This window comes from Suricata suricatta, chromosome 3 (assembly GCF_006229205.1).
Source record: "Suricata suricatta isolate VVHF042 chromosome 3, meerkat_22Aug2017_6uvM2_HiC, whole genome shotgun sequence".
NCBI lineage: Eukaryota > Metazoa > Chordata > Mammalia > Carnivora > Herpestidae > Suricata > Suricata suricatta.
This window is the reverse complement of record NC_043702.1, coordinates 124,062,461-124,078,100: the sequence shown is the minus strand read 5'-3', so window position 1 is coordinate 124,078,100 and position 15,640 is coordinate 124,062,461. Positions and strand designations below refer to the sequence as shown.

The 15,640-nt window shown below is 45.4% G+C and overlaps 1 protein-coding gene across 1 annotated transcript; it reads left to right on the top strand.

Moving 5' to 3' along the window:
- The first annotated feature begins 4,666 nt into the window (after positions 1-4,666).
- On the top strand, positions 4,667-15,640 carry SERPINC1 (serpin family C member 1). The gene is made up of 7 exons (XM_029935093.1): positions 4,667-4,761; positions 7,006-7,375; positions 7,661-7,876; positions 8,940-9,077; positions 10,755-11,145; positions 12,070-12,134; positions 15,082-15,640. Exons 1-7 carry the CDS (start codon positions 4,721-4,723, stop codon positions 15,256-15,258), a joined length of 1,398 nt encoding a protein of 465 aa, XP_029790953.1. The 5' UTR covers positions 4,667-4,720; the 3' UTR covers positions 15,259-15,640.

Sequence of the window (15,640 nt, the reverse complement as noted above, 5' to 3'; positions counted from 1 at the left end):
TGGGGCGCCTGGGTGGCTCAGTCGGTTAAGCCTCCGATTTCGGCTCAGGTCAGATCTCACGTTCGTGGGTTCGAGCCCCGCGTCGGGCTCTGTGCTGACAGCTCAGAGCCTGGCGCCTGCTTCTGGTTCTGTGTCTCCCTCTCCCTCTGCCCCTTCCTAGCTTGTGCTCACTTTCTCTCAATAGTAAATTACAAATTTCTTTAAAAAAATTTGGAATGCACATCAGAGATAAATGCTTTCTAATAAAATATATGTAACCAAGGAAGAAGGTGGCAGTCCTTTCTTATCTGTTAACTAGGCATAATATCTTCCTGGTATAACTGACCAAAAAAGTATATATGCTAATGCCTGTAAAGCACTTAGCATAGATCCTGCTATATAGTATTTTAAAGTGGCACCTATTCTAATGATCATATTTGAATATTTAAAGAATTTTACCTAAGCTAATGCAAAGTATGATTACATTGTAGACTGTGGAGTATTATACAGCCATTAGACATGTTTTACCAGGCAGGTGCACCTGACACCTCTGTTCCACCTGTCTCTTACCCTCCTTTTCTCCTTTGTCACCAGCCAGGGTCTCATCATGATCCTCTCTGGTGCTGCCACCACCTTCATCGTGCTCTGGGTCTCTTCTTTCCCCAGGCCTCCGTGGGATAAACACTGACACCCTTATTGCTCACAAAGTCAAGACTTTTATGAATAAGTGATACATGGACATGTTAAAAAGCAGAACCCTAGGGCCACCTGGGTGGCTCAGTCTGTTAAGCATTTGACTCTTGATGTCGGCTCAGGTCATGATCTAATTGTTGCTTGGTTGGAGCCCCATGTCAGTCTTTATACTGACAGTGCAGAACCTACTTGGGATTCTCTCTCTCCCTCGAAATAAATTTAAGAAAGAGAATGTAGAACACTAAAGAAGGTACATATTGACAAGTTTTGCTTCCTCCTGTCTGTCCACCCCTTTCATCTTCACTTTGTGATATAAAAGGAAGCATACGAAAGACTGATCTGCAGCTTGTTTTCCTTCCCACATAATTATCCTGGAGATCTTCCATATCAGTTCAGAAAAAGGATCTTCATCCTTTTTGACAGTGGCATAGTCTTCCAGTGGGAAATACCTTGGTTTACTTAACTAGTCCCCTATAGATGGAAGTTTCTAATCTTTTGCTATTGTTACACATCAGTTACAATTAGTCATCTCACTGACACCTATGCTGTAGGCTACATTTTCAGAAGTGGGATGTCCAGCTAAAATGCTGAATTCATCTGTAATTTTGGTATTGGCAAATTTCCCTGCAAAGTTACAGCATTCTGCACTCCCCTTAGCAATGGGTACAGGGACCTATTTCCTCACACCCAGCAACAGAATGTGCTACCTTAGTCTCTTTTAATTTTAATCATCTTCAGGATAATCCTTCTTAGGGCATCAGATGAGAAATCACTGGGAAAGTAGTGTTTAAAAAGTCTTGCGTGGTGCCTGGGTGGCTCAGTTGGTTGAGCGTCTGTCTTTGGCTCAGGTCATGATCTCATGGTTCATGGGTTCAAGCCCCATGTCAGGCTCTGTGCTGACAGCTAGCTCAGAGCCTGGAGCCTATCTTCAGATTCTGTGTCTCCCTCTCTCTGACCCTCCTGTGCTCATGCTGTCTCTCTCACTCTCAAAAATAAATAAAACATTTAAAAATAAATAAATAATAAAAAAAATAAAAAGTCTTACAAAAGAATCATTGAGGGATAGTAAAATTAGCAGGTGAAAGTTTGATGGAAAACTGTATTTACATACTCTCAAGTTATCTGCCCACAAGATACTTATTTAATAAAAAAGAGGGGCGCGCCTGGGTGGCTCAGTCGGTTAAGCATCCGACTTACGCTCAGGTCATGATCTCACGGTTTGGGAGTTCGCACCCCGTGTTGAGCCAACAGCTTGGAGTCTGGAACTGCTAAGAATTCTGTGTTTCCCTTTCTCTCTCTCTCTGCCCCTCCCTCACCCATGTTCTGTCTGTCTGTCTCTCTCTAAAAAATAAACATTAAAAAAATAATGATGAAATTAAAATGTAAAATTGCAATTTTATTGGCAGAGAAAGAAAGTTGGCAGACACTATCCTAACGAAGTGATCAGATCACACCAGTAATGGAACCAATTGCCATCATGTGTCTCCTGATATGGTGCACTGAGAAGGACACAGTATTACTTCTGTAGTATGCCTGCCCCCTAACAAAGTACACCTTGAATCTAATATGAGGAAACCTCAGACATACACAAACTGAGAGATATTCTTCAAAAATATTTGGCTTGTACTCTTAATAAATAGAGCAACATTTCCAAACTAGGAGACACTAGAGACATGACACCCTTTCGGCTAGATCCACCATCTTTAGTAACTTGCTAAAATGACCAACACAAAGGGAAAGGGTAGAGTCACGCGCTATATGTTCTGTAGGCCTTTTGGGAAATATGGGGTTGTTCCTTTGGCCACATATACACAGCTCTACAAGAAAGATTATATTGTAGACATCAAGAGGATGGACACTGTGCTAAAAGGAACGCCTCATAATGGAGCCCCTGGGTGGCTCAGTTAAGCATCCAATTTCAGCTCCAGTCATATCTCACAGTTTGTGAGCTCAGGCTCCTCATCAGGCTCTGTGTTGACAACTCAGAGCCTGGAGCCTGCTTCGGATTCTGTCTCCCTCTGTCTCTGCCCCACCCTCACTCACACTGTCTCTGTCCTTCTCAAAAATAAATAAACATTAAAAAATTAAAGATAAATAATAGAAGAAAAGGAATACCTCATGAATGTTAACATGGCAAACCCGGAAAAGCCAACAACATTACCCAGTGTGCTGTTGGCATTGTAAACAAACAAGGGCAAGATTCTTGCCAAGAGAATTAATGTACAATTGAACATATTAATCATCTAAGAGCCGAGATCGCTTCCTGAAGTGTGTGAAGGAAAATCATCAGAAAAAGAAAGAAGCCAGATAAGCAGAGAGAGAGAGATGCTTGGGTTTACCGGCAACACCAGCCTGCTGCACCCAGAGCACACTGGCAGAACCAATGGAGAGGCATCTGAGCTGATGGAGCCAACTCTCTATGAACTCATGGCAGGATAGATGTAGGAAAAATAAAAGACTTCTGGATTGTAAAAAAAAAAAGAGAGAGAGAGAGAGACATGACAACTAAATGCAATGTGTGATCCTAGAATAGGAGAAAAAAATGGGGGTGGGAGGCACTACATCAGTGTCTCCCAAAACATGGTCCTGGGACCCTGGGAAGTCCAGGACTCCTTCATGTATATGTGAAGTCTAACTTTTAATATATAATTTTTTTTAAAGTTTTAAAATGCTGTAATTTAGTAAGTTTACAAAGGGATCCTGAGGGCAAAAGTTTGAGAACCACTGCTATCAAGAACATTAGTAGACAATTGGGAAACTTAAAATATGGCTTATAGATTTGAATATAGTACTATGTCGTCAATTTTTCTGATTTTGATCACTTGTACTGTGGTCATGTAAGGGGATGTCCTTGTTTTTAGGAATTTTACACTACTTAGGGATAAAGGGACATTATGCCTGTAACTTACTCCCAACTAGCACAGAAAAAGAGTAATATGTATTATTTATATATAATATATGAATTTCTATGAGTATATCACCCTCAAAGAATCTGTAAGCACACAAAAGGAGCCATACTTATCCTGTGAGTACTGTTGCAACAATCTGTATGATACTGTTTTTGGCCATTTAGGAAGAGGAAAATCAAAATAAACCTGCCCTTTATTTTCCTTAGTTTGAATTCATTTAATCTCCCCAATAAATAAAATAAGTAAAAATAACAGTATACACGAAGAAATAGAACTTGATTTCTTTGCTTTTAAAAAATTATTTCAAGGGTGCCTGGCTGGCTCAGCTGGTAGAGCGTATGACTCTTGATCTCAGGGTGTGAGTTCGAGCCCCATGTTGGATGTAGATATTGCTTTAAAATAAAATCTTTAAAAACAAAGACATATTTCAGCAGTAGCTTGTGTGTGTTTTTTTTTTTTACCTGCCTCATACTTTGTCTCTTGATCCCCCAGTGGGATCAATAACTCTCTTGTGAGTCCTGGTCTGCGTCATGGACATGTTGGCTCTTAGAAGCCTGAAGGCAGTACCTTGTTCCAGAACATGCTCTGACTAGATATTATGGACTCTTTCTCTCTCCTGAAAGACAATTGTTAAAGAGAGCATATTACGCTGAGCAGGTAGAAAGCTAGAAATTTCTGGACATTCTGCTTGACTAGTTATATTCACCTATTTTCTATCTCCTCATTTGGATAACGGTGGGGGGGGGGGGGGGGGGGGGGGGGATGCCTAACAACAAAGTTCTCCTCAGTCAGGCATTTTCTGACCAAGTTTGAATTTATGAACATTCCTCCTTTTCCTTATCTGCAAAGGTAAAGAAGAGAGTGGACAAGTATGAGAAAAAAGGTAGGCTTTACCTTCCCTCAACCTGACTGAACTTTAAAACTTCTCCACTAATTAAACAACACGCAGCTCTACACTTTGCTTAACCCTGGAAGCTGGTCATCAGCCTTTGACCTCAGCTTTCCCCTCGTCACCAGTTCCCTCCCCCACCCTAGCTTCTGGGACCTCAGTCGGATTTAGAGGAAAGAACCACTTTTCAGAGGGATTGCCTCAGAACACACTATCTCCACTCACCTGGCCGTGTGGAAGATTAGCGACCATGTTTTCCAGTGCGAGAGGAACTGTAGCCGCTGGAAAAAGGTAAGAGGCGAGTTTTCTCTTTTGCGTGCCCTCATGGGTTTTCTGACTTTTTGAAGGATGGCCTCGACACCTTTAAGAAAACCAGGTCCCTTCCCTGGTAGTTACAATACAAGATGTGTCTGGAAGACGTCGTGCCTCTCTCCCACCCCCTCTTGGGGTAAGCCCCACCTTGGGCTCTTCGCTCAAGAAACAGGGCCTGTCTTCTGGGTGGCAGCCAGCCCTCCCAGCAGCCCCGGAGACACCCAGGGGGAATTCCCAGGCCTACCAGATGGCTGAAAAGAGGGCGAATTTAACCTGTGAGGACCTCCTAACTTCCTTTTTGCTTCTCCCGCATGGTTGCCCCCTCCCCGCTCCAAGATCTCAGTGACCTTTGATTGAAGGATAGCCGCTCTGTCCCCTTGCCTCACGGTGAGGTCCCCTCCTCCCTCGATACCACACACATTTTTTTGTTGACCCGGGTTGTTGTAGGAGGCTGTGGCACACCATCCTGGTGATTCTTTCCCTCACGAAGCTCCCAGATCCTCCTCAGGCTCCACTTGTATTTCCAAATGTAGCTGAGGGACCAAACAGGAAACAAAAGGCAAGCAAGATGGGAAGATGCCCGACAGGGGTCTCTCTCTCTCTCTCTCTGCTTCTTTGCCCACCTCCTGAATCACTCTGGGTGTCTCCCATCTTCTTTCCCACTCTGTGCCTTGATTCTTAAAGGGCTGCAGAGTTGGCCTCATCCCACACGAGAAACCAATCTCCCTCAGCTGTCCCCAGCATCCAGCCAGCCCAGCACTTGCCAGCTGAGGGAGTCCTCTCAGCACTGTGAGCGTGTCTTTTTCTGCGAGGGGAAAACTCGGTACCCACACGGACTCCCAAGTCAACTAGAGGAAGCCCCTGGCCTACCCTGTCTTTCTCCAAAAATATTACAAGAGTTTCTCTCCTGGTTTGCGTAACCGAGTGTTCCAGTCTTCCTAATTTGCCAAGTCTTGTGACCTCATTTTTTAAAAAGTTAGATTAATTTCATTTGCTTTTAGTGAACCCCTGTTGGAAACCATGAAAATCTCCAGGCAAAGAAATGATGAGGGTCTGAACTAAGGCAGTGAGAGAGCAAGGGCACAAAATTAATGGAATCCAAGGTGTGACTAATGGAGGGTGAAAGGGAGGAATTCAGAGAGACTCCCAGCTTTCTAAGTTGGATGTCAGAATCCACAAGGGTCTCATTTGCTGAGGTGGAGGATGTAGAAGGAGAAGCCGGTGGGCGGGTGAGAGTTACAGGTGCAGATGGGTCATTTTTCACTAAGGCATCTTCAGGCCATCCAAGTGGAATTGTCTCGCAAACAATCGGTCTGGAGCTAAGTTTTGAGGGTCAGGGCTGGAGCTAGAGGCCTGGGGAGGCTTCACCACATGGATGGTGCTTCGCTTTTTTCATTCCTTCCCAACCCTGTTGTATTACTGAAATATCCCTTCTGCATCAGTCAAAATCCTTCCAATATTTTAACATCCAGGTGAAATTCAAGCCATTTCTTTCTTTCTTTCTTTCTTTCTTTCTTTCTTTCTTTCTTTCTTTCTTTCTTTCTTTCTTTCTTTCTTTCTTCCTTCCTTCCTTCCTTCCTTCCTTCCTTCCTTCCTTCCTTCCTTCCTTTCTTTCTTTTTTCTTTCTTTCTTTCTTGAGACATTGCGAGCAGGGGAGGGTCAGAGAGAGAGACACAGAATCTGAAGCAGGCTCCAGGCTCTGAGCTGTCAGCACATAGCCCAACACAGGGCTTGAACTCACGAACCATGAGATTATGACCTGAGCCGAAGCCAGACGCTTTACCGACTGAGCCACCCAGGTGTCCCTCAAGCCATTTCTGAGGACTTTCCTAAACAGCTTCTGCCCATGGCTCCTCCACTGCCCTAAGTCTTCACTGGACACTCAAGTTCCCTGTTTGTCATATGTACATGTCCCATCTCGCCAACTGGAAGCTTTGCATCCTTTATTTCTTCCAGTCTTGGGCACACAATGCTTTATAATCATCAGCTGCTTCAATAGTTGATTTTAATTTCAACATGACTATGTCCAGGCAAGTAGAACTGTCCACTTGCAAAGAGTCCAGGACAGGACTTATCCTGGGCCCTTGTACTTTGCACAGCTTTTGGCCCTCCTCCTAGCCAGGTGGGCTGGAATCCCGTGCTTTACTGGGGCGAGTCTATGACGGGCAGTGGGGTTAGGGGTTCTCCTGGTCTAGCTTAATTTAACGTTCTGTCTCCCTACAGGAGGGTACATCTTCTCTCCTTGATGCTCATTGGCCTCTGGGGCTGCGTGACCTGTCATGGGAGCCCCGTAGAGGACATCTGCACGGCCAAGCCTCGGGACATTCCAGTGAATCCCATGTGCATCTACCGTCCCCCAGAGAAGAAGGCAGTTGAGGATGAGGGCACAGAGCAGAAGATCCCCGAGGCTACCAACCGGCGGGTTTGGGAACTGTCCAAGGCCAATTCCCGCTTCGCCACTGACTTCTATCAGCACCTGGCAGACTCCAAGAACGACAATGAAAACATCTTCCTATCGCCCCTGAGTATCTCCACAGCTTTTGCCATGACCAAGCTGGGTGCCTGTGACAATACCCTGAAGCAGCTGATGGAGGTACAACCCGAAGCCTTTCTGCCTCATTACTGGACACCCAAGAATTGTATTGGTCTCTAGCCGGGTAGAGACTCTCTTCGTGCCTTTACTCTTCTTCTTCCCTCCCCTTTACTCTCCTTTTATCCACATACTCATTTAGAAGCCATGAGCTGAGTAGTTCCAGTGTGCCGGGTGCTGTGCTTGAAGGAGCTCACAGTGAGGTGGCTGCAGATCAGGGGCTCGCCCGTGCTGTGTCCACCGCCATGTTAGCCAGGCTCCTCCAGCGTTTTCTTTTGGCTTCTACAGGTTTTCAAGTTTGATACCATCTCTGAGAAAACATCTGATCAGGTGCACTTTTTCTTTGCCAAACTGAACTGCCGACTCTATCGAAAAGCCAACAAATCCTCTGAGTTAGTATCGGCCAACCGCCTTTTCGGAGACAAATCCCTTACCTTCAATGAGACCTATCAGGACATCAGCGAGGTGGTATATGGAGCCAAGCTCCAGCCCCTGGACTTCAAGGTGCGTTGCAGATGGCCTCCCTGACCTCAGAGTTCTTTCCCTCCCCTCAGGTTCAGAGGATAGGGAAGCAGGGTCCAGGATCTAAATGAACACAACTATGCTAGTTGAAGGCAGCCTGGGGGTGGGAACAACCTTAATTCAGAACCCCCGGAATATACCTTCTTGCTTGAAACCCAAGAAATCAATGGTATGCATGGCTTAGATTGCAGTGGCTACAGTGAAAACGTTGCATAAATAACAAATTCTTTGTTTTATCCACCAGGACCAAAAAGTATTCTGGAGATGCCAGTCCTACAAGGCACCTTATTTAATTTTTTAAAAAAAAAGTTTTTTTATGTCTTTATTTTGAGAGACAGAGACAGAGAGTGAGCAGGGGAGGGGCAGAGAAAGAGGGAGACACAGAATCTGAAGCAGGCTCCAGGCCCTGGGCTGTCAGTCAGCACAGAGCCCGATGTGGGGCTCGAGCCCACGACTGTGAGGTCATGACTGGAGCCGAAGTTGGCCACCTAACCGACTGAGCCCCCGCAGGTGCCCCACCTTATTTAGTTTTTAAAAGTTACCGTGGGCAAATGAAATTGGTGTACGGTGCATGTTATCTTCTTCTCTTGGAGATTCATGAAGTACCTGAGCCTATTAGGTTTCCTGAGAAGTCCTACAACAAAGGAATCTATTGGTTCTATTCAATCAGTGTTTCTCACTTTTTGGGGGGGGAACCACACAGGGGTCCTCCTTGCCCCTCATCCCTGCATAACTCATTAGCTCCCCATAGGGCATGCCAGAGAAAATAACATGTTTTCTTTTTCCCCACACGATTTTCTTCTTTTCTTGTCCTTTATTCTTGTTTCTCTTTCTTTCCCTTTCTTCTGTTAATATTTACTAAAAATATGGAAGATTCCTGGCATTATACTAGATATGTGAGATTTCCCCAACCTCGGTGAGAGTGATCATTTAGCCAAACTGTGGGAAAGGGCAGAGGGCTGCCAAATAAAATACACTGCTGCGTGGGGAAGTGGAGAAGCCCGCTGAAACACAGGTGAGTATGTGTGTTTCCTATTCTCCTCAGGAAAATCCAGAGCAGTCCAGAATGACTATCAACAAATGGGTATCCAATAAGACCGAAGGGCGCATCACTGATGTCATTCCCCAGGAAGGCATCAACGAGCTCACTGTCCTGGTGCTGGTCAACACCATTTACTTCAAGGTACTCAAAATGGCCCTGAAGAGGCAGATCCAAAGGACTTCCTCTCATCCTCCAGCTCACCTTCTTTCATACCACTGGGCATTAGGTAGATGATCTCTGAGAAATGGTCCATGCACAGCCTGGGAAGAAATACGAATTTACTGACAGCCTAGAACCCTGTGTAGGGCCAGGGCTACTGGCCTGGTAGTGTCTCCAGGCCCAAGGAAGCGTGTACACACAAACTTAGCCCGTCCAGCTGCAAAGCATGCATGGCGATGAACTCTCATATCCATGTGACCATTTTTTGCTATCCATTTAACTCCATTTTGAAATCTGGAACAGATGACAGACTCTATTGACAGTCCTCAGTGATGAGGTCTTCTCCATCATCTGGAGCATCTTCCAGAGTGACTCAAAGTTCCCCTTGCCTGAAGCGTCTGAACCTGTAGGCTCACCTCAAATTTTGCAGAGGCCCTGTGATTTGATCATGCAGATGGCTTTGTCCTTCTCAGAGCACCAACGGTTCTAAAGACTGTTCCACTGGATACATGTAGGAAGGGGAATGCGGGAATAAACAGATCACTGATACTCAGGAGGGCCACAAGTTTCAGACAGGTGAATTTGTGGCACATTTGCCCTCCGTGTGCGTTCTCACCCCTGCACAGGGCCCAGGAGTTTAGTCAGTCACTGCTGTTGCCAACCACTTTGCCTCTTGGGGTCTCCCTCTCCCCAAGAATGGAGTAGGTTGAATTTGCACGATGTGTACCGCTCTCTACAGTTTACGGAACACTTTGCTATTTATTAGCCTTCTTTATTCTCCTAAGATCATTAAAAAGACCTTGGGCCTCTCAGACAGATTACTTAGTTTAAACCCCAGCCCTTCTATTTCCGCTGTGTAAACTTAGTTGAGTTACCTGAGACCTTCCTATGCCTTGACAACTGCATCTATAAATCGGTAATAATGATACACCTACCCCGCAGGGTTACTGAGGGGACTGAATAAGGGACTGCATGTAAAATACTGGCACACAGTAAGCATCTACAGGTATCAGCAATCTCCAGCTCCTAACTTAACAAATGAGGACCCACCACTCAAAGAGTGAAGTGACTTGTCCCCAAATCAATGAGCCAGAATATGACAAGGAAGGATGATTACAGCTCAGAAATTTCAGAGGGATGTCTTACATCCCAGGGACCCTCCCCCTTTGAGCAGGAAGTTAGCCAAGACTTACCCTCTGCCCGGCAGAGCTCCCAAACACTGCCCCCCACCCTGCCCAAGATTATTATCTGTGTCTGGACTTTATTGATCAGGGGTGGAGTCCAGCATTTTGGAGGATGGCCTTTGAGAAAGAGGCTGGTGGGAGGCAGAAAGCAAAGGGCAATTAGATTTAAACTCAAAAAAGGCTTGTGGGGAGGCCAATAAGTTGTTCTCAGCTTTAGTTTTTATTTTTCTAGTTATAAAAGCAAAGGAACAGCCACTGCGGAAAATCTGGCAAATACAGAAAAGTTTACAGACAAAAACCACTGACATAGTCATTGTTAACCTTTTCGTGCATATCCCTCTCATCTTTTCTCCTAATAATTCTGCTTACATATTCGCAGGAGAAAATAACGTGACTATTTCCCATGTCAATATTCTCCTACGGATGTCTTCGGTCTTCCTGCTTTGTGATTCTCCTGCCTGGTGTCTCCTCCCAGGGCCTGTGGAAATCGAAGTTCAGCCCCGAGAACACAAGGAAGGAACTGTTCTACAAGGCTGATGGGGAGTCGTGTTTGGTGCCCATGATGTATCAAGAAGGCAAGTTCCGCTACCGGCGAGTGGCAGAAGGCACCCAGGTGCTCGAGCTGCCCTTCAAGGGCGATGACATCACCATGGTGCTCATCCTGCCCAAGCCCGAGAAGAACCTGGCCAAGGTGGAGCAGGAGCTCACCCCGGAGGTGCTGCAGGAATGGCTGGATGAAATAGCGGAGACCCTGCTGGTGGTCCACATGCCCCGCTTCCGCGTCGAGGACAGCTTCAGCGTGAAGGAGCAGCTGCAAGACATGGGCCTCGTGGACCTGTTCAACCCTGAGAAGTCCAAGCTGCCAGGTGAGCCTAGGAAGGACGTTCCTCTGCCCTCTGCTCCCCTCCCCCAAGGCGGTCTGGGCAAGGGTGAAAGAATTGGGGAAAAAGCAGAAAAGAGCAATGGGTGAGGACAGCTGGATGCTCATTCCAGTTCTACTGCTAATTCAGGGAGCCCCCTACCTTCCCATGGTCTGCTTCCTCTCCTGTAGACTGGGGAGTTTGCAATTGGATCTCCATGGGCCCAGCTAAGTCTGTAACTGACACAGGGGATTGGCCAGGTGGTAAAGACACGAAAAGACTTTGGAATTCAAAGCAAAGATCTGATTCAGAGCTGGGGATGTCTTGGGCCCACAAAACAGGCATTAAGAGCCCTTCACCTGATATTCCAAAAGGCTCATGAGTTTTCCTTGAGGTCACGTGGACAACAAACACGGCCAAACTTCTGTAGCTGTGAGACTTCGTAACAGTGTTCGGTTGTTTTGTTTCCTCCAATCCACCATTCTTGAAAAATATAGTTTAAAATATCTTTCTAGGAAAGAAGTTAACAACGTCAGGTGATTGGATTTGCCTTTAATAGTCTGTCTTTAAATGAGGTCTAACCAGGGGCACCTGGCTGGCTCAGTCTGACAAGCATGTAACTCTTGCGTTGTGAGTGCGAGCCCACATTAGGTACAGAAATCACTTAAGTAAGTAAAACTTGGAAAAAACTTTAAACTAGATCTGACCAACTTCTCTCGAAAACATTGACAGAGTAGAAAGAAAGACATTCCTACTAGGTGGAGTGAGTTTTTCTTTAAGAACAGAGTCTCCCTGCTGCCTTCTGAAAGCTGAAGCAGGAGATTAAATTTACAGGAGCTAGGTTGAACAAGCCCAAAGGACTTTATTATTCTTAACATATTATACCTACTTTCCCCCTTTTCATAGAAGGTTCTCTGGTCTTCCTTCTAGGTATTGTTGCAGAAGGCCGGAGCGACCTCTACATCTCAGATGCATTCCATAAGGCCTTTCTTGAGGTGAGTACACCTCCCTTTGCTCTCTCTTCTTTTGCTGTTTCTCTATTCCCACGCTGCTTTATTTTTTAGTACATTGTAAAAAATATTCAGTTAACTTGTGTGATTTGTAACTTCGGTGTTCTTACTCCACTTGGCCTTCTGGTCTTACAGCAGATGCATGAACAGCAGAACACGAATGTAGAAAAAGGCATGTTTCCAGGGTCCTTCCAACCCCTAATCTGTAGCCCCCTTCTCCATGAGGCCTCCACAATACAGCCCTTGCCTCGAGCCCTCGTGGTCCAATTGTTCCACACGCCCATCTGCGACCTCTGAAGCAGCTTAAGCAGGAACGCACACATCTAGGAAAGGTGACTCAGGAAAAGCAGCCGACAGAGGCTGCTGAGGAGTTCAGAGGAGGAAAACCAGGAGAGTCTGGGCTCACGGAAACCCAGGGAGGAGCTTTAAGGAAACAAAGTATCTAAGTAACAAGCCTGAAGAGTGATGACAGGTTAGCATTCTCCGAGGAATTTAGACAGAACAGTGGGGCACATGCCTAATCGTAATTGATGGAAAGCAAATGGAGGGTAAAGAAGAAGAGCTGGTGAGTGTGGACCATATCCTAAGGTTCCAGAAAGCTAGAGCTCTAGACTGCATCGCAAAACACGAAGTTAGGTGGTCAAACAAATGTATATCTTCTTCTTGGGAAATTAACAATGCACATTGGCATTTTGGTATCTAGGAAGTTCCATTGTGATAAAATGGTTCCATATGGCTTAACCTCCCAGATGGGAGGTTGGTGGGGGAATGGGTGAAATGGGTGCTGGGGATTAAGAAGGGCACTTGTCATCATGAGCACCAGGTGATGTATGGAATTGTTGAATCACTATTTTGTATACTTGAAACTAACAGTGTGTGTTAACTAACTGGAGTTGAAATAAAAACTTTAAAAATATATTGCTTAACCTAGTGTTTCCCCAACTCAGGTGCCCATGGAACTCTTTGCTAGAGTAATAGCTATGTAAAGCCTTTAAAAATTCTGGTTCTCAAATACTGAACTATGGATCAATAGCATTAGTTAGGTGGGGAGCTTGACTCTTGGAGAATCTAGGATGGGCCTGAGAATCAGCATATTTATAAAGGTCCTCAAGAGATTTTAGTCCACAACCAGATTTGGGAATCACTGTCCTTTGGGGGAACCAGGCTATGAGGAAAATGAGATGGTCAATTAGAGAAGGTCACAGGATTCAGGAAATTGCAAAGAGAAAGGTTTCAGAGAATGACACTAGTAAAGATAGTTGTAGAGTCCAAGCTCAGTGGGAAAATGTAGTTGGTGGAAAGTGGAGAGAATGAAGGCAGAAGGAAGTCAGATTAATTGTATTAAGAGTGAGGAAATGCAATAACTTGACAAAAAAAGTTATAGTCTGAGAGGATAGTGTAATTATCGGAATCTCAAAGGTAAACAATTCTGAGACGGCAAGTTCAAGACATGGCCATGGGACCTGTTTGCTTAAGTAGAGTGAAGGTAATGCCCATTGGGGCTGATGAGATGAAAGAAGTGGGAAGTTAGGGTGTTGAATGAGTCTCGTACCAAGGGATTTTGTGTCAAATGATAGCGGGAGTTAGGGTGGACAGAAAGGCTATGAGCTAGGTGCCAAAGTCTACAATGTGGATATAATACGTGGGACAACGGATGTCAGTGACCTGTGAGACAAAGATGTCAGTGACCTGCAGGACAACAGCAAGAACTGAGGGCTGTATCTTAAAGGTGTTGAGATCGGAACTGGGGATTTTACATGAGTACCGGATTCACGGTTTTGGAAGTACAAATGACGGTACTGACGACCTCTTTCATACGGATTCTGAAGGGAAGAACATTAGGAAGACTGCGAGGGACGCTATCCTCAGGATTTTAACTATGATTGAAAATCCTCTTCTAAGGCCCCTAAAGAGAAGAGGTTGGATCAGACACCCTTGAGGGCTCGGAGTTACCATTAGGAAGAAGCAGAGGTCCGGATTCATTTCATCCTCCTTAGCCCACTAAACAATGATATCAGGTTCCTCTGTAGCTCTTGGAACCAAGGTGCTTTCCTTGAAAACCTTGGGAAGCTAATACACAGGACCCCAAATGATTGGCGATCTCCCAGGAAGCCATTAGAAACCGGTCTCTGATTTGAACACAGAGATCCTGGTGTTGCAAAAGCTCCAGTCTGCTCATAAATCTAGTCCTGGGCACATCATGAAATAGGACGGGGAGATGGAAGAAAGTAGGGAAGAAGAGTGACAGGGAGAGAGTACCTTCAGCCGGCTCCACAAAGCTCAGGGATCTGGGGTGCTTTCTTTAAGAGTCAGGGACAGAGTTTTAGTGATATTCTGGGTCCCCAAGCAGAGTTTTCTGAAAGTATCTCTCTGGCAATTCTGCTTACCAGCAAGTTAAAATACCAGCGTGTCAGACTTTTACTCCAAAAAAAACCAGTCTGCTCATCAGCCAGAGGACACCCGTCTTCCTACAGGCCCAGCGTCCTGAGTGGCTGCTTGGGGTAGTTGTTTCTGAGATCTTGATGCTCCATGAGTGAAACGATCTCAACTACAGAGTTCTGATCTTGAGTCAAAATCTCTTTTAGCATCTAGTACAAGACACCCTCTTATAACATGACGTACGATGGTGTCAGCCAGAAATGGGCCACCCTTGTGGGCATCCACATTCCTGGCCCAGGAGTTCCCTGAGCAGAGCCCTTGCTTGGATCATCTAGCTCAAGGTTTGGAGGAACACGAGTGCTTACTTCGTCAATATTCATTGGATGAAAGAATGAGTAAAAGCAGGGTTCTGGTGGAAATGCAACTGGACCCGAGTGTACTTTTCACTGGAAAGCAAACAGCATTTGGAGGAGCGGATGTGTCTGTGGGTGACTGACCTGCCTATGATGAACTGTGGCTAATGGGGCGGTTTTGTTTCCTGTCTGGCCTGCAGGTAAATGAGGAAGGCAGTGAAGCGGCAGCAAGTACTGCCATTGGGATCGCTGGCCGTTCACTGATCCCCAACAGGGTGACTTTCAAGGCCAACAGGCCCTTCCTGGTTCTTATAAGGGAAGTTGCTCTGAACACCATCATCTTCATGGGCAGAGTGGCCAACCCTTGTGTTAACTAAAGTGATCTTACTTTTCTTCCTGCTTTGGTTTGTGATAGATGTAAAAATAAATACGACTCCTCCTGATTATGAATGGACTCTGCCACCTGCAATGAAGACCGGGAAAGGAGAAATGGATAGAGATTTTTGGGGGCATGTGGGAAAGTGAGTGCTTTCGATTGTTCTCTACCACTGAGCACGTCTGGGTCAAAAAAGTGAAGAAGGGAAATATGTCACTGCTGCATCTTGAAAGACGGCAGGTGTCCCGAAAGGGCGGGTATACATGTCAGTATTCTCAAAATACTTAAAAAAAGAATTCCAAAAATTTTAAATGAATAGATCTCTATATACAGAAAAACCAGGTATTCCAATCTGAGTATTAAACCATTTAATTCTCAAACCA